The 19,167-nt window shown below is 40.4% G+C and overlaps 1 protein-coding gene across 5 annotated transcripts in view; it reads right to left on the bottom strand.

Moving 5' to 3' along the window:
- Positions 1-29: 29 nt before the first annotated feature.
- The window catches only part of TM2D1 (TM2 domain containing 1), a 25,724-nt gene continuing 6,586 nt past the window's right edge, over positions 30-19,167 (bottom strand). Inside the window, exons 3-8 of one of the 5 annotated variants that reach the window (XR_004841646.1) lie at positions 17,925-18,016; positions 14,408-14,481; positions 13,040-13,158; positions 7,271-7,436; positions 1,139-2,128; positions 30-713 (exon numbers count right to left, since the gene is read on the bottom strand). Coding sequence is in view for 1 of the 5 variants with exons in the window: in XM_009636231.2 (XP_009634526.1) it covers positions 13,048-13,158; positions 14,408-14,481; positions 17,925-18,016 (277 nt within the window). In the remaining 4 variants the exon portion in view is untranslated. Of the gene's footprint in view, positions 714-1,138; positions 2,129-6,185; positions 7,437-7,648; positions 7,698-8,950; positions 9,042-13,039; positions 13,159-14,407; positions 14,482-17,924; positions 18,017-19,167 lie in introns of those variants that run through there. The other 4 variants (XR_004841648.1, XR_004841649.1, XR_004841647.1 and 1 more) reach the window with 4 other exon arrangements.

Genomic DNA, 19,167 nt, shown 5'->3' with positions numbered 1-19,167 from the left:
AAAGATATTCCTGGCTTCTTGCTGTCCAGTCCAGCCAAGGGTCCCTCCCCACTGCCACAGGATGCTGCTCCAGCCAAACTCCCATGGTTCAGCTACAGTGAAGGGTGAGGGATTCATCTGGACATGCGAAACACTATATAATGCAGCCAGGAATATCTTTGAACTCTTGAGGTCAGCAGTTCAACACCGTGCTGTTACGCCCATCTCAGATATTTCATTCTTTTTCTAAGTCCTCGTCATGAGACAGACCAGTGGAGGCGCAGCTGGTTCATGATTTTGGGAGATTTCTTCTTGGGCGATTCACTGGAAAGCAACTTTAAAGGCTGCCACATCGCTGTGCTGGAAGAGGACTGTGAGGCATGAGGAACCTGGAAGAGGTTGTTTTGGCCATCTGGCTCCAAACCCCAGGCGGGATTGAAGGCAGGCTGGCATCCCCTCTGCGTGGAAGTGAGAGTATGAACAGAGCTTGCAAGAGCAGCAGTCTGAGTCACCCCCACACGCACCCCTTCAAAACCAGTTTCTTCAAGCAAACACCACTCTGGGAAAAGAGCTGGTTGCGATAACCAGAGGGTTTGGGTGCTGGAGGCAGTTGGCCTTCATCTTCCTCACTATGTGCACAAAATGGATTGCTATCTTCCATCCACTATGTACACCTGGCTTTGTTGGCTGCTACCGGCACAGCAGCTTTTAAGGATAGTCTCATCTTTGTTCACCTAGGAGAAAGTAATTGGTCAAATGTAATTCAACAAGAGATCAATTAGAAAAGGTTGTGATAGACAATTAGGTCACCAGCAACTCCTATAAATTGCGGGTAGAATTTCTTCCTTTGCCATATACCAGTTTGATGTAGGAAATGGCTCATTTGCAAGGTAAAGGTTTAATTAGGAGAAAAAAAAGGTCAGCAGAGATCAGATGTGAATTGCCAAGTGTTAAAGAAGTTTACTGCAGTGATGTATTTATTGAGAGCCATGCTATAGATCTGCTCCCTCTCTGCCCAGAATGCTAATAGCACCCCTTTGAATTCTTCCTATTGACAGAAAAATCATCAATAATACGTGGGATGCTTTAAAACTGCTTGGCACCCACTTTGGTTTTATGATAATCAAAGGGCTTTGCTAAGACCCAGAGACTCCCTTACCCATCTCATTAATTGTGGATCCTTGTTTCCAGGTCAGGTTTCCAGAATGTGACACCCTTCGGGTCGCTGTTTCCTCTACCATCCATCGCAACATGAGCTGTGCAGAGGGTATTTATTGCTCCTCCTCATCAAGAACATAGTCACGATGTAAATTGTGCCAGAAATACCAGTATGATGAAAATTCATGGTGTTTCCTCCTCACCTCACTGTATTCTGGATGGTTTTTATGGGTGTGCAAACTGCAGAAATAGAGAGTTTTGTACAAGCTCTCTTAAAAGCAATGGGAGCAATAGCAACATGATTAGATGAGGGTTTAGCTCGTCGGCAAGAGTGCTGAGCTGGCCCAAGGCAGTAGAGCCTAAAGTCAAGCCATGCCATTGATCTCAGCTCCCACCGGCAGTGCTTGTTTCAATGACCTTTGGGGAGAGGGGGAGAGGGATCCAGGGGAGGCTCAGCAGCGTTTCAGGTGCTACCGGCTCTGTGGGCAGCAGGAGGAGCAGCCGCCCAGCGTGTTGCTTCAGACAGCGGGATGTAGCAGACCGATAATATGCTCTGACACTCTGCTGCTCCTGCAGACAAGATGGGAAGCATCATCACTTCATCTATGCCTCCAGGAGCTCCATGAAGGCTCCCTCCCGCTGCCCCCTGTTCCCTGCATCTCCAGGGGGTTCCCACTGGTGGGGATTGGCATCGGTGCGGCAGGGCTGTGACTGCCCTTCGCTGGGACCTCGCCAACGGGCGCAGATGCAGCTTCCAGCCCGATCTGCGCTGCAGCTGGGGCCAGGAAGTGTTCAAGGAGGGCTGCTTCTCGGCCAGAATCACGGGGGGTCCGGGCATCCTGAACTGTCACCAAGAACATCATGGTTTGGGGCTTCATTAGGTGTCATACATAACTAATGACTCGGCAATAGCGTATGGCAGGATGAACGCCGCAAAAGTCCAGAGACAGCCACCAAGGTGGACAGAAATCAAAATGGCAGCTGGACCTGGCTGGGAGAACAAGAGCAATTTTTCCAGTCATTTCCATTTGTTCCAGTATCACTCAGCCCCACACCCAGTTTGATGAGAGATTGCAATTTCGCTTTAAGCAACACTATATGAAAAAGGACAGATAGCAGCTCAGATTGTAAACTGATGTAATTAAACAGGCAACATTAATTCCCAGCACCTGAGACTCAAGTCCTCCGCGCAGTGTCGATAACACTAATTTCAATAATTTCGGCAAAGCAAACCGTATGAACAATAGGCGGAGGACGGAGGAGGCTCTTCACTCTTCTGGAGGATCAGAAACTCGCAGCAATTATCAGTCAACAGTTCCAGCTGCCTGGTAAAACTGTTAAGACTAAAGTAAACACATCACGGCTCTGAGGCTGGAAACAGAAGAGCTGTAATTATTTTGAAGTTTAACCATTGCCCCCGTCTCCAGATACAGGGAGCGAAACGACGCAGACCCCGACACATCCAGCTTCCGACAAAGACGCGTGCTGCTCCTCGTGCAGAAATTCAAGTGTGCTTCTAGGACGCTTAAGATTCAGGTGCGACGCGTATAAAGCATTAACCATTTCCTCCTGGCAGCAGACAAAAGCCGCGTTACCTTGGGCAAGCCAGGTTCCTATTAAAAAATCGGCTCTTACAAGCCTTGTAAGAGGAGCAAGAGATCTCCTTGTCTTTGCTGGGGCACGGGGAGGGGGGGGGGAATTCAGCTGTTCTGACAACCAGATCATGTTTGATATCATCTGAGCTGACTCGATAGAGATGTCAAATGGGAGAAGATAGCAGAAGTCTGCCTCGCAGTTTAATTGGCTTACACTGTTGTATATCCTGGTTTAAAAGCAAGGCCTTCAAAACGCGATTTGGACAAGTGAGTTGTGTGGGGCTTTATCCTGGCCGGGCTCACAGCCTTCTCAGCGACAAAACCAGCGCATCTCTGAACACGGGCTGTATATATGGTTGGATTTATGGAGTATTCATTATTTTAATAGCACTTATTGACTTAGGGTCAAATATCTTTTTCCAACATTTTTTTATTTAAGGAAAGAGCCCGTATGTCACAATCTCATGCCTCATCTAATTGGATAAGTGTTTCCTTTGTCCTTGAAACCGAAAAGTAGACCGCGTCTCCAGGAGCTACAGAATGAAAAAGCATCTGCCTTTGGTATTTGGCATGCCTCAATTAAAAAACCCGCTGCCTGGGCTATAATTTTTTTTGAATTCTGACCAGAGCACTTCTGCTCAGATTCAAGCGGACAGTTCTGAAGGTCGAGCTAGGGGTACGTAAAAAGCCAAATCCTTTGGAACAATATATAGAACATTAATGTTTTACACACAACAGAAAAGAGGCCCGGATCCAGCAAATCCAAGTTCAGAGTCATGCTGGAAGCACGGCAACGGCTCGCGCGCTCGCTCCCCTCTGAGCGGTTCTGTAAGCTCCTGCTGGAGTGGAGCTCAGGTCCGCTCTCAAAACATGATTCCCCTCCCTCCCAGTCCCACAAATCTAGTGCTCAATATGCACAAAACACTTCCATCTTTAAAAAATAATTGAAAAGGTGCACCCTGAAGTTCACTGGATCAATCCCTCTGAATTATTTTATTTAGAAGACACTTCATTGTGTCAAAGATTTAATGGAGAGGTTACAATGCCCAGCCTTCAGAATGTCAATGCATTAAAACAGAGCGTGGCAGGGAATGTTAAAATCCCCCGTAATGCACGCCCAAGCAAAACTGCCACATTTATGAAATATGAAAATTATTATACAGAGTTTAGATAAGACATAGGCTGCTGGGGAAAAGCAGTATAGGGGCCAGAATCCTTCTGCGTGTGTCTTACATGTAGTGGGATGAAATTTAGCAGCCTCACTATGGACTCTTTCGCCTTTCCCTGACATCCCTTCCAGTGCTCGCTTCTCAAGCTGTGTCTTTTGAAACGTGTGTATTTTTAAGTGAGCAGTATTTCCTGGCACACTTGATTAAATACCTTCCCTTGTTATTTATTGCCCATTAAACAACATATCTTCTGCATGTACCTTCATTGGACAAAAGATCTTTGCTATCAAATGCAGACCTCAGCATGTCTTAGGCCAGAGCAGTTTACTGCAACGATCTCTACGTGGGGCTGCCTCTGAGCAGTGCTGGGAAAACTCCGGCAGCACAGATCAGGGTTCTCTGCTTATTAAGCGGCATTTCTGGTAGCTGAGAATTACCCTACTTTATTACATTTTACATGTCTTGGTGCATGTGATAAGGTTATAATACAGATGATGTCCAAAGGTTTTTCTCTCTCTCTCCTTGGGGAATCTCGCTCTTCGGGTGCTGCAGGAACAATTGCGATCCACCAAAGTACTGCTAGGCTGTAAAGTTTCAAGTGAAACGGAAGGGCGGGGGAAGGAATGACAAGTCCTTTTTACTGAAATTCTCTCCCCAAATGGATTTGGCAGAGCCCGGCTCTGCTGATCTTAAAGCAAGGTTTATCATTTGTGCAGGCTGCTGCCTGAAGGGGGAAAAGATCTTTGAAGTTGCTGAATGATGGAAGGGTCTCCCCCCTCCTCTCCCTCACACACATTTTTTTAAGGGTGGAGACTGGGAGATGCTCAACTGCCCTGAGTCAGGAAATTACATGACAAATTAAACAATTATGTGTTTTAGCGCTGAGCATCTATTTCGACATTTAGCGTCAAACATGCATTTAGCATGAATTCCACAGGCATTTATGCTTTTCCCCATCACCTGTAATTCTACACTGCGTTATTTTACTGCACGTCAAGAGCTCCCCCGGTCCAGCATCTGCACCTTGAAGAGATTTCTTTATCATTTAACTTTATTACAGAAGGCACTGCCTGGACTCTGTTGGAGTGACAAGGACTATTTCCTTAATTACTGTACATTGATAATAGCATTTACTCTGGCAGCTCCAGTGCTATTCAATCAAGCAAGATTCAATACAAAAAAGCTGATTTGCCAAAAAAGAGATTAGCATAAGTGCCTACAGTCACATTCTATTTTTGAAGGTAAAGCTACTGTGTCTGTGAGCTTTCTTGTGGGAACTTTATAAAGAGAGATTAATCTAGTTTATCTCCTTGAAAAGATATTTGGGGAAATCACAGAAAGTCACTGTTTAGGCTCTTTTGGTAATAATTTTCTATAAACATGTAAAATAAAGAACTGCATAGGAAGTGCTAATCAGCAGCAGGAAGGTATATTTTTTCTCTTACATGGATGCAGATATTTGTTGTGGAAAACTATGTTCCCCAGTTTGCTATTGCTGTTCTTTGTCATTTAATCAAGCGGTGACTGTAGCTGTTGCACTTTAAAATTAAATGCTATTATTTATGGTAGAACTTGTTCTAGTTAAAAATGCAGACCTCAGCACTGTGTACGTTTGTAAGCAGAAGGTTAAGCAGGACATTTTAAATGGTAAAGCAAAGGGCTTAATCAAGGCTGAAGAGCAAAATGCAGTGGGATAACAGATATAGTAAATAGGCATTAATCACCATACAGGCTTAATCCAGGTATTAGGCAGTCTTGGGGCTAATACGAAGACTCACTTACGTAAGGACTCGTTCTACCAACCCTTAAGTAAGTGAGTAACTTTATTCTTGGGAGAAATTTCACCAATAATAAAGGCCCTTGCAATATGAGGCCTACATTATGTCTCTGTAAAATGATCATCACACAATTACTTTGCCTGAAGGGGATTGCTGAGTTAGGAGGCGCGTGGGGGTGTGGTTCAAGAAAGGAAGAAATTGAATCGCCAGAGCACAAGGAGCCACTTTTTTGTGTTTTTTTTTTCCCCTTGACACTGTCTATTACTGTGACATCAAAATCCGAGCTAAGTACTTCTTGCCAAAGATGGACCAGATAAAATCACGAAGCTAGTATCATCTCATGGGAGACAGCTCACTGTCTTAGTGACAAATTTAGTGACCACAAATCCAGGCTTAGAACATAGTCCTTCCCTAGTCATAATCCAGCACTTGCACACTGGATTTGCATTTAACTAACGACAAACTAAAATTTCAGTTTCAAGAAGACCAGAGCACATCCATCGGTATGAAATTCACTATACAAAAGTTCTTTTATTAGATGCTTAGAAAGAGTAAAGTGCTTCCATGTTTAACTTACTATCAAAAATTCCAAATCTTTGTACACACAAACATGTCACATGTGCTGACACACCAGCACACAAACCCCAGCCTCTGGCCAGGGTGGGTTTTGGCATCCTGGTCAAGCTTGCCTTACCTAGCCATGAAACAGAACAGGCAGACTCATGGTAAGCGCGGTACAACCCAACCTGAGCAAAGGGGAAGGAGATGGAAGCGGGAAATGGGGTAGATGGCCACAGTTTATCTACTCAAGGAATAGCAAGATGAAAAAAAAAAATCCACAAACCTTTAATTGTGAATGTAGGAGAGGGACAGTGATGTAACTGTTCCCAGGGAACACTATTCTTATTTTGTAGAGGGAGGTGAGCCAAGATACTTAAGCTCTAGAGAACCTTTAACACAGGAAGCTATTTATCATAACAAGCTTGGTTGATACTGCTCCCATACTGAACCAATTAGATTAGCCTATTTCGTCATACTTCATAACTTGGGATGATAGGTTTCCAAGCATGGTACAGTGCAGTAATTGAATTTTGATCAAACACACATGGCCCATAACCCAGTATGTGAAACTTTCAGAACAGTTCACAGCTTTTAAATATCCAGTCAACATGTTGCCAAAAGTACAGGATGTACTTGATGCAAGTGGGAGAGGAGGGGGGGAGCACGAGTCCACGCCGTAACTTGGTACAGCTGTAAAACAAACATTTTTTTGTTCCGATTCTGTTCCTACTTTAGCAAAGGAGCTGGGAGGAAGACAGTGAATGTCAAGTAAGTCGTTTTTCTCCCCAACCCCCACACCCCCCAGGCACACATTTCCCTTTTAACATTCTTAGATTACCACAACCTTTTAAATTCACTACGCTGTACCTTCATACTGTATTAGACACACTAGCAATTATGTTTGTTAGCATGACACATCCATTGCTTACACTTAGTTAACAAAATAACTTAAAAGTTGCATGCATCATCCTCTTAATAGGGTTATAATCAATGGGACCATGGAATGAAAGCCCTAAAAATTACCCCCCACCTCTGCATTCCCCAGGCTTCTGCCTCTGCCAACACAATCCATATGGTGGGCAGTCTCATCAGACTCAAGGTGAACGCTCAGTCAGTTCTTGGTAGGCAGTGATCTCCTCTTACATGTTCTTGCTATGTTTTCCCCACAGTAAATCCAAGGAACTTTGAAGAAGACTCTGTGTAAAGGAAACAGAATACATTAATAAATTCATTCCTATGACTCTACTGACTAGGGGGCAAAACACCCACCGCAGAACAGGTTCAGGACATAGAAAATGCTGTGCCAGACTTTCTTTTGAGCAAGTAATGGCTATCCATATCAAAGCTGCTCTCTGGCCTACTGCTAAGAGTTTGGCATGCTTAAGCAATGGAGCAGGATATCACCAACCTCTACATATGGTGCTTCCAACTTCTTTCTCAGCTTTGAATGCTTTGACCTGAAAGGCAGATGGAGGCAGGTCCAGGCACCTCAGCTACCCAAAGGGGAAGCACCAGGGCAGCCAACACCTTCATTTTCATCAAGGTAGTGCAAATGACATTAAAGATGGGAATTACTGCTACAGCCCTCCAAAGAGTGTAGGATCTGACATTTTACCCAAGCGCTGCTAGTTGCACTCTGTGGATTGTCTGCCTCTGAGCTGTCTCACACACCTGTTCTGGAATACAGCTGTGTGAGAGAAGCAGCCACAGGTTCCAAGGGGAGAAACGGTGCTTTTCAAATGTAACAAAAAGTACATCTCGTTTAGTCTTGCTGTTGGTTGGGGACAGGTATATTGCCCAATTACAGCCACCACCCTGTCAGAGACAAAGTGCAGAGGATGCACTGGATCCATCTCCCTCCCCGTCCCACTCCCCATGAAGTTATGATGCTGCAGAGAAACAAAAAAAAAAAAAAAAAAGAAGAAAAAGAATTTGGTGTTCAACTTATCAGACTTGGACCAAGCCTCAGCTCAAACCAAGGTTAAACAGGCATGTTCTAAGCCTCTTAAAGATAGGATTTATATAGTAATTACAGTAATGGAAACTGATCTTTATAATTTTCACACTGCCTAAAATTCTGCTGTGTCATATGCATCTGCAGAGCCTGAGAACTGTGCTTCTCAGAGAGAGCACTGCAGTCTTGAAAGCAGCCATTCAAATACATAATGGAGAATTATCGGAGCATGAGTATGTTTGAATATAATGAAACACGACGAGTAAGAATCAGAAATCCTGAGTTTGTATTTGAGACAATTTTTTCAACACTTTCTTTTGTTGGGAGTTTATGGAACTAGATCTTCATCACACACAGTGCAAACAGCATTGAGATTGCCCTTATATTTCCTTTCTTTTCCTTTGCTACAGTCTTAGGTCTAGAGAGTGAGCATAGTGAAAAATTCATCTTGGCCAGACAGAATCCTCACATCCACTTTCCAGTTTTCTCTGTCGTGCAAGGAAGAATACTGGAGCGCTAAGTCTTTGCTGTATGATAAAGAACAACTTCAGAAGATTAGGAGATCTGATAGGGGATTTGGCTCCACCTTCAGGAAGCAGAAGGCAAAGAGACAACACGGGCTTAAATTTCAGCCGTACTTTCTGGAGGAACTGAAGCCTCCAACCCCCTCTTACTGACATCTACTGCTCCCCAGTGTGTCTTTGCTTTATACATATAAAAGCTTCCCTGATCCGATGCCGTGACATTTCTACATACTTGATTCACCTCTGAAGAGTCCAACTCCTCCTAGAGGTACTTCAGAACTTGTGGCAGGATGTCCAAAGGGAGCTGACATGAACAAACAGAGCTGATACATGAACAAAAATAAACAAAAAGCAGCTTTAAGGTGAAAAAAAGAAGTTGCAACACATAGGATGTCATAGAGCTGTATCAAATATTATCAGCCATTTACACTGTCAGTGCTAGAGTTTCCATATAGAATGCAATTTTCTTATAATTCACAGAGATTAGAAAGGTTCTCTGGGTAACACAGATGGATTGAGAGGAAGAAAGTGGGAAGAGTCTTGATCAAATTTCAGTCTAGCAGAACACTTAAGCATATGCCTAAAGTTAAGCTATTTTTTTCTCCTCCGATCCAGGCAGAAGATGCAAACAGAATAATCTCTTGTATTTCACCTCTTGGCAGACTCTGATGCAGGCTGAACCCAGAACAGTAGCTGGTTAAAAAGCATGATTTAAATGAATTAGAATGATGCATTTCTTAAAGAAGCCCTATAGTGACCATTTATAATAATTAAAATGGCAAAGTAGTTAGGGATGAGACGACACTGAGTTTGAAAGACTGTATGATGTATTAGGCCATCACACAATTAGTGACAGTCCTATGAGGCAATGGAAATGTATGGATGCTTGCAAAACCTTGCCTTTGGCATTTCCCCAACTGGGTGCTTAAGCACCCAACCTTATTGTATTCAACATCATTTTCTGGAGGAAACAGGTTTGAAAACTGCAGAGCAAGCAACAGGAATGGCTCTCGGTGCAGAAATGGACTAAACACCTAATGAATCTAAAAATTAAAAAAAAAAACCAAAACACTAAGAAGAGATGCGAGAAGACTGAATAGACATAGCTGTGTAAGCAAATATAACTGAGTATACTCTTGAGGAACAAAGGAAACAATTCTTGATGGGGTGACAACAGATGTTCTCCAAAAAAATTCTAACAGAGCATTTCAAACACAAAGACCTTCCTGTGGAGCTGAGAAGTTTTACTGGCAGACGTACAGCAATACATCTTTGGAAACATAATAAAACCTAACATTTAAGGTGTTATCAGGTCCTGAAAGCAGAAGTGATATCTTCATGTAGTAAGTGGGTGGTGGTGGTGGTGGAGAGGGAAACAGGATAACAAAATACTGTCACAGGAAGTTGCCATAGCATAGTTGTGATTTAAATTGCAGGAGGAATAAGTAATCAGAGAGTTTGTTCTAAAATATCTCTAAATCTGCTCGTTTGGAAAACAAGCTTTCAACACAAGTGAAAGATGCAAAGGTTAACCTAACTGAACAAATACAATCCAGAGTAATTAATTAATACAGTAAGCACACATAAGTACAACCACTTTTGCACTGTGTGAGCGAATGCAAAGTGCCCAAAGCTGAATGTTTCTACCAGCTAATGCTCTTTCAGATCATGGTTAAGCACATTGCAGAAAATCCTAAAATGGACATAAAAAAAGGAAAAAAAAAGGACAGGTTTATGGAGTCATTTTTGCAATGACTGAACTGCACTGGTACTTAGGGAAGATTTGGATTTAACTCCTGGCATGGATCTGCAGCATCTTCAGCAAATAGCTTTATACAGGTTTTTAAAGGTGAGGCACTGCAAATTCTTTTTTTAAACTCCGGCCTTTACTTTTTATGTTCTTTATTTTTACAGACACAGAATAATACTTTTCTCCCTTGTTGGAATATTGAAAGAATTCCTGAATATCTGCAAGGCCAGCAGATATTGTTTTATCTGGGAATGAGGCAGGAGGATGACATAGTACATTGCCTAATTATTTTTATTGCTTTGCAACTGTTTTGGGGAAAACAGTCCAGAGAGAAGATTATTCCAGTGCAGTCAGAGCAATCAGAACTACAGAAACACTAGGATGAACAAGTTGATTGACAGGAGAAAGCTAAAGCAGGCAGCAACACAACAGAAAATCATCATAGGACAGACATTTTGATAAATATTACTGTAGCCAATTTATTATTAACACAGTGGGACAGCTTTACATCTTGCATCACACTTTTCACAGCCCTTATGGTAAACATGCCATATCTGACAATTACAAGATGAAAACAAAGACCTCACTAACTCTCTACTGGCCCTGCAGTACTATCTGCTCACTCAGTTAACCCTCTCTAAACTTCAGCTAGGCAAGTAAACAAGCATGCAGATACGCAGACATGTGTGTTCAGATATAGAATATAATTCCAACAGTATCCAATACCAACTTCAAAGGTTACACCATCTGTGCCACTAATTTCTAAAAGGCTTTACAGACAAAAGAGAGGGTTGTGAGATAAGTGGAAAGTTGCTGTACAAGATAGAGGATCAAGTGGAATATTGTCTAAAGGGAAAAGAAATGAAATTATGCTAAGGCTCTAAATATTGCTCTGTCTGGTCACCCACGGCTTCATTCTGACTGCTCTGACAAGGCAGTGCAGTCCTGACAAAAGCCTGCACTGGTATCACAAACCAGAGAGCATCAGGATGAAAGAATCCCATTGCAGTTTTTATTTCCTGGATTGGTTGACACACATCTTCTGTTCCTACAGAAACACTCTAACTTGGAATAACAAATCTTTCTCTCTGCTGGCTACTTGATTTCTGGGATTAACAAGCTATCTGATGGACCTCCTAACTAATCATATTTTCATCTGATTCACACAAAATAGCTCCCATATTCTTTTATGGATAATAAAGCACAAGATGGACTGCTGAAATCATTAAGTCAAGCCCTCTGCTACTTGTACATATGGAGATACATTTTAGAATGAAATCTTGTGTGATGAGTTGCCCAAGGCTATTTTTTTATTATAATGTCCATGGTATCTTCCTACTTTCACAGGTATATTGTCAGCTTCAGGGTTAAAAAACAAAAAGTGGACAAGTCAGAGGATGATCTTAGCCATGAGATTTTATTTGATTCAAACATTTATTTTCCATCCACTTCCTGTCTGTTTTTGAAAGTATTTCAGGAAACAAAGCTGACATGCACAAAGAGCATTCAGTGAGAGAGAGACAAAAGGGAGATGCAACAAATATCAGGCAAGCGAACGAAGCTAACAAGAGTGTTCTTGTCTCTTTGAACCCACAAGTAAAACGCATGTTAGCAAGTATTCCAAAACTACGTCTTTCTTGTGTGAAGGAAAGAATTAGTGTTAAGGACAAAATACTCCTTGTGGTTTATGCTCATTATGTGATATGTCAGGTTACACTGATTTGGAAAAAAACAGGATTTTGTTACAAAGCTTTCTGAGCACCAGTCTTAATGCACCAATTTCTTTTCAGAAAAAGAAGGTATGTATTTCACTACAGATGGTTGCAAGGAAGGAGAAAAAAAAAAAATCAAAATAGGCAGAATAATTATTTCCTATTCTAACCTCAGGGCACCCCAGCATCCACCCTCCTTTTTTGCGATATGTCATCTACAGTTCTATTTTTTATGCATCCATATTTCTACTGTTGATCAGCACTGACCAAAATTTGTCTTTAGGCTTTACAGAAATCATTATTTAAATTAATAGAATTTCATAGGATACACTGGCACAAGATTTAGGGCCACCTGGATTTTAACTAACAGGATGGGAAGAAAGGCAGTTTCTGTGGTTTGGGATATTTAAGTTCATTTACAAACCGCCACACTTGGGGTCTGTTGTCACAACTAAATGTAATCCTGGCCCATCCATGCTAAAACTCTCATCAATTTCAATGGACTAAAGATCAGCATAGTTGTTCTGAACAACTCTTTCTCTACCTCTCTATAACACTCTAAATTACACTTACAGACACAGAATGATTTCAGTGCAAACTGCGAAAGTCTGCACATTTCACAAATGGTACAACTTAGCAACAAACTATGTGCTTACAGAAATAGAGCAGTCAAAAAGAAACTTGGCGCCTTTGAGGTAAACTCACTCCCTTGAGGAATTTTCGTATTTTATCATCTTTGCTCGATGTACACTTAATATTCAGTCCTGATTAAGTGTAATTAATAAGTCATGAGCAATTTCAGTGGACAACTGGATCCATCTGTAAAAATAAAATGCACCTATGCATTTGTGACACTTACTGCCAGGGTTAAGGATAGGTCTGCATTTTCCTGAATGTTGCATTGGTAATTGTGAGCCGTGTAAGCCTTGCTCCATAGTAATCTATAATGTAACTAGAGCCATCGGAAGGTCCGACGATCTACAAGAGAAAAAGAACCAAGACTTTTCAATATGAAGTGAAATATACACTTTGTGCTAATGTCTCAATTACTGCTAATTTTCCCATCATAAAATTAGTCATGCTTAATTAGTCAAACAGAAACTAGATTTATTTTGAAGTTATGCTTTAGTTTAACTATTTTAGCGAGCACTGTCTCAGAAGAAACATTTCCCTAGGGCTTCTAATCAACCAAATTATGCATCCAGGCGCTGGTACTAGGTAAAGCCGATGAGGATTTGATTCACAAAATCAGGCTAACAAATGAGCGGGCTTCAAACCACTTTTCTTGAACAAAGGAGGGTAGGCAGGAGAGAATTAGGTTGATGACAAGCATCTTTGAAATACTGCACAGGTAAGGAATGGAGAGAAGGAGAGATCACGGCTTTTTTGTTCTGGAAATGCTAAATTGATATGGGGTCACCAGGGAGATAATAAGGAGAGATGAAAGATACTCTCAACTGTATCTGTAAGTGATGTGAGGCAAGATAACTGTTATAGCATAGAAAGGAACCTGAGAATGCATATACTTTAAAAGACGTATATACAAAGGTATATACTTTAAAAACATTTTTCTATAAACCTATATAAACAATTTCTATATCCACAATGCATTTTAGGTTCATCATAGGCAATTTGTAATTCATGCTAAATGGATGCACTGTAGAATAAGACAGTTTGGCAATTTCACAATGTCACAAGATGTCACCCCAGCTGGGGATTTAACCATCATGAATCCTACAGTCACAGCTCTCAGGTGATATGGGACTTGTATTTGGAGGAGAGCCAGAAAAAAAAAAAAGTGGCAATGTCTTCTCGCCTGCACACTGCATGGACACCCCATATGATAGGCTCCATCAGTATAAAGCACATGCAAACGCAGAACTTCAGGATTCTGGGAACAGCAGGATATCTCATGCAAAGCTGAACGCTCTGTGTCACATAAAGAGCTCATAGGTTCTGACAAAGTGAATTTATGGTGTTACAGTTCCCAAACTATTAATTATGAGTATTTATAGATAGCGAATCTAATTTTTAATTCAAACAACAAATATACTGGTATTTTGTATCCATATTCTACAACATCAGTCTACAAACAGAGCTAAAATAAGTGCCTTTATTTTTCAATACACAAAGGTTCTTAAGGCTAAAATGCTAACAAAGAATTAGCAATCAAATCAAAGCTTTAACAAACACAGATTTGTATCTTATTTTGAAAGCCCCGACTTACCTGCATTGAAATAAGTATGAAATCAATTAGGCTACCAATTCCACAAAATCCTACAGTGCAGAACTTTAACAAACCTAAAAAAGGAAAATAAAATTTAACTGAGGCTTTAAGCCAGTCAGTATGAAGTTCATAGGTCTCTGGTGGCAATCGCATCTCAACTCTCTCCCCATCCTGCAAAATACACACACACACATATCTAAAGTTAAGGATCTTTAATTATCAGGTAAAAAAAACAAAACACATTGCTACATCCTGAATACACTTTAAAGATTTTAAACATTAACAATTTATTTTTTTTAACAGATAAATACTCTTAAACAAGGAAAGGCAAAAGTTGGTAACCAAATTACTGGAAATTTTCCTTTCTTTGAAGCACAGACAGAAAAAAAAATCCCAATTTCAGCTGCAAAATTTACTTATGAATAGAAAGAGACTTTCTACCATCTCATGAGCTGCAGCACATACTGATTTGATTTTCAGAACATGCTACTTTGGAGAACAATCCTTTGTATCATTTTTGTATTTTTGCTGAAATAGGAATTTATTTTGAATAGATATAGACATATATATAAACACTTCTTTTAAACCGGTATTCAAAAATGTTATTTTTTGTATGAATAAATGAAAGATTAATAGAGGATATATAGGAATAGCAACTCAGAGATAAATGTTTCATTGGAAGTTGCCATGCAAGGCAGACTTCATTTGGAAAATGCCTTCAGAAGGAGGAGGCTGTCTTAATTTTTTTTTTTTAATATCTGCAGTTTCTTGTACAATGACTATAATACAATGAATATTATGCATATTGTAAATAATACTTCAGCTGAGCTAGGCAAACATCTTGGTTATTTTGAGAATGAGATACTCACGGTGAAGACATTTGTCTCTTTACCCAGGCATAGCCAGTACAAAAAGGAACGCGTATCTGTTGCATTTAAGTCAGTTGTAGGCTATACTGTGTTTAGTTCCCTGCTAAAAAGCATTTCCTTACTGCTGCTTACAGGGGCCAGCACACTTCTGAAGTAACAGAGAAAGCACGATGATAACGTCAGCCAGTGTGGCATCCCAGAGCAACTCTTCCCCACAGCCACAAGTTGTGCTGTGCTGCTAGTACCTGCTAGTAAAACCACGCAGCTGTTTTCCAAAGAACAAGCCTGCTCTTGGTTCAAACACCTGAAGGTCTCCTGACCTCTGCCTCCTCCTTAGCACTCCCCCTCTCTTAGAAGCAGCGATCTGTCTTGCATACCACATCCTTTCCCCCATGCCCTGTTTATGAGGCTGCATATAGAGGATTGCGGGAGAGTAACTGCATGCAAGCTGTAGGAATAGCATCCCACTGTCTGGATACAGCTCCCACAGTTGACAAGATGAAACTAGCCTGAGTTATAAACTCCAGGGAGACAGTTTATAATCTCTCCATGGAATAACAGTAGTCAGAGAGAACAGGGAAAATATACCTAATGACCACAAAGATGAAAGAGTAGTAGCAGGATGGACTTTCAGCTGATTACAAGAAAAGCCTATGTGCATATTACAACTGAAGTGATGACACTTAAATGTGCAAAAACCTAAGTATATCATTGTTTAAAACAACTTGTTCACAGTGAGACTTGCAGCAGCCAGACAGCCTGGGTATCAGTACAGGTAGTAGCATAACAAAACAGTCAGCTAAAGAAATACTACCCTTGGGAAACAACAGGCAAGATGATTAAATGTCAAATTCTGGTGAACAGTTTACTTTGTTATTACCTGCATCAAGTGCAGTCACCATTTAAGATACTTATTTGTGAGGCTCCTTATACCATCACCTCTCAAATTCTGGTCCTGAACCTCACCACCAGTTGGCATTTTAGGAACCCAGCAGTTTTTTTTACTGTTGCTGGTTCCAGCAGCAGCTCCAGTTTACTTGTGGAACTGGCTGCTCCATTACGTTACTGGATGTAGAAGAACTGTTTCTGAACCTGGCATACATTTCCAGAGTGCAGGGTAAAGTGGATTTTTTTTCTTCCTCCTCACTTCCCTCCCCACAAGCAGATCACACTGAGAAAATAAACTGCTCTAAAGCATGGAGGGAAAAAATAGTGCTCTTACGCATTAATAACTTATGGTTTAGTTCACAGTCGTGGGAGAGGAAAAAGATGCCCTCCTGATTTCTTCATATTCAATAGCTTGTTTGTACTTGTGCTCTTTTAAAGCAAAAGAGAAGGAAAAAAAATAAATGAAAGAGCATTTACAGTCTTCATTACGCTCGCACAAAATATTTCAATGCTATTACCTTTCTTTACCATTTTTTGCCAAGGCATGGATGACCTAAAAAAATCCCCAATCAACCACTGTCAAGGAATCAAATGTATTGGGTTTTATTATTTTTTTTTCTTTTCTACTCTTACCTATTTACTTTTGACTTCTTTGCCTTTCAAAAGCTTGGAAACCTCACTTTGGAAGAGTTTAATTTTAAGTCTTTTAACTTTGGTTACTGACTACGGTATATTTCAGTAGAGTTAACAAGCATGAGCTATAAAGAACTTCTCTACAAGAATAGAGGCTTTATAAATCCATGTTACTACAATATATTACAAAATAGTTACTGCAAATCAGTATTCCAAATCCAATGGTATAACAAAAAGGTGAGCCTTATTGACCACTTCCAAAAATCTCTTTGTGAAACAAACGGAAAAATTAAGTGCTAATTATAGAATCTCAGGGAAAAAAAGACACAGATGTTAACACAAGATTATTGAGAAGGACAGATAATGTTATTAAAGAAACAAGGGTTCACGTTTAATGGGCAGAAACTCAAAATTCCTAGCTGAAGTGACAGTAACACATATAGCTTTTTCCAATTCGTTGCTTTATGCTATCTAGACTTAAATGTACTCTATTTGTCCAGCTCAGAAACAAAGCCAGTGAAAGTAGTTCTAACATACTAAGGTATTTCCATCATTTAAAAGCCAGTGGCACCATCACCCTGGGAATCAGATCCTAAAATCACTAACCAGAGGTAGGTCTTATGAAAGGTTCCAGCTTATGCAGAACTGTTATTAATACTATGAGCTATCCTGAAAGTATGCATTTTCCAGAATAAATTGCGTATCTCAAAACTCTAGGTTCACTGTAAAGTTTGTCCACTATTTTCCTGGTAAAATCAAGCATCATTTAAGTAGCTGGCACATGAGTCAAAACCACTTCTGTTTCAGTGCCTCACAAAGAATGCTGTGGTAAGCATCAATGCAAAGCAAACGTAAAGCAAAACTATGAATAGCAATAATCATGTTTGCTTATTAGGATTTTATCTGTTGGACAACTATATAGCCATTTGTCACCACTCACTCCAACAGAATAGCAGGCTGAGGATAATGCAGGATTTTATCTTACTTGACAATAAAGTAAGGATTCTAGCTGTAAATATTAAAACTATGACTGTCAGCCTTCATTACTCAAAATATAAGTATATACACATACAACTCAGTCATAACAATAAGCTTTACCTCAAAGAAAAAACAAGAAATAAACTTACCTAATGCAGGATAGCCTAGATAAAATCTATCTGCTCCCAACCATCCGAGAAATAAGGACAAAGCCACTGCCACTTTGTAGGAGTATCCATTTCTGCCAAAAGAGACAAATAACACAGACAATGACTGCAAAATATATTCACTCATACTTTTGAGAATTAGTGACTCATTTGCCTGCTGCTTCAGTTTTAAAAAAAAACCCACACCAACAGACTTGTTATTTATCTTCAATTAACGGACACAGAATTGATAGTGTTAAGCTTTCAAACTGGATAGGCATCCTCCATAAAGCAACCTCAGCTGCTGCAACTCAAGTATACTCTTGCAGAACACAGATTATTCTGAAACTAAATCGTGATTTCTTGTAGAGACACAATTCAGTTGCTGATACACTCCCAGTTTTACAGAGCACTTCCGAACAGTTCAACCCTACTGAAGCAACCCTAGAAAGCCAAGAGGTGTATGCATACTGCCTGTAGGCATTAGTCTCACATGCAGCCAAATCGAGAGGAACAGGATAGACAGGTGAGATGTCAGCAGTAATTGCAATGAGATCTGAAGGACAAATAAACCATGGCCACTGGTTGAAGAAGCTGCACGAAGGATTCAACAGAAAGGGTAAGTCATGTATCCATTTAATACACTCTAAAGGCACAGACTCACAAATGAAAAGACCTGTTGATGGTACAAAGATGTACAGTGGTAGAAAGGTGCCCTAAAGTTAAGCATCCCATGGTCAGTCATATAAAATGACAGACTTTTTCGGACTTATACTAATTGGCACTATTCTTGCCAAAGCTGGAGTGATGTGGCCACATAACCACCTGTAACTTTCAGTCACTGCTCATGTGAACTTTACACTAATAAGCGAGCTGGAAACATATAGCTATCAATACTAGAGCTTGCTGCATCCTTTGCTGCATTGGCAAACAGCTAACTTGTGAAAAGAAAAGCAAACCCAAATGTAATTAGAACTTAAAAAATATTCAATAATTCACTGTTTTGATTCGTGCACTCCTATGTGCCGGCAATTACTTAATAAGCCCAAATTAAACTCTTGGTTGACAGTTGAATAAAACAGAGTTTCACAAAGACAGTAGCTAGGAAAGGTCCAAGCACCTTTATTAAGCACTTTCGATGCCAAATAAAATCTACCTTTTTACTTATTATCTAGATTTACTGACTTTAAAACTTAACGGCAACATTAAGTGATTAAATCATGACTCTTACCTCAATATTTGTTAC

This window comes from Egretta garzetta, unplaced genomic scaffold (genome assembly GCF_000687185.1).
Source record: "Egretta garzetta isolate BGI_Z169 unplaced genomic scaffold, ASM68718v1 scaffold163, whole genome shotgun sequence".
NCBI lineage: Eukaryota > Metazoa > Chordata > Aves > Pelecaniformes > Ardeidae > Egretta > Egretta garzetta.
The sequence above is the reverse complement of the archived record's forward strand: the minus strand, read 5'-3'. Positions and strand labels throughout refer to the sequence as shown.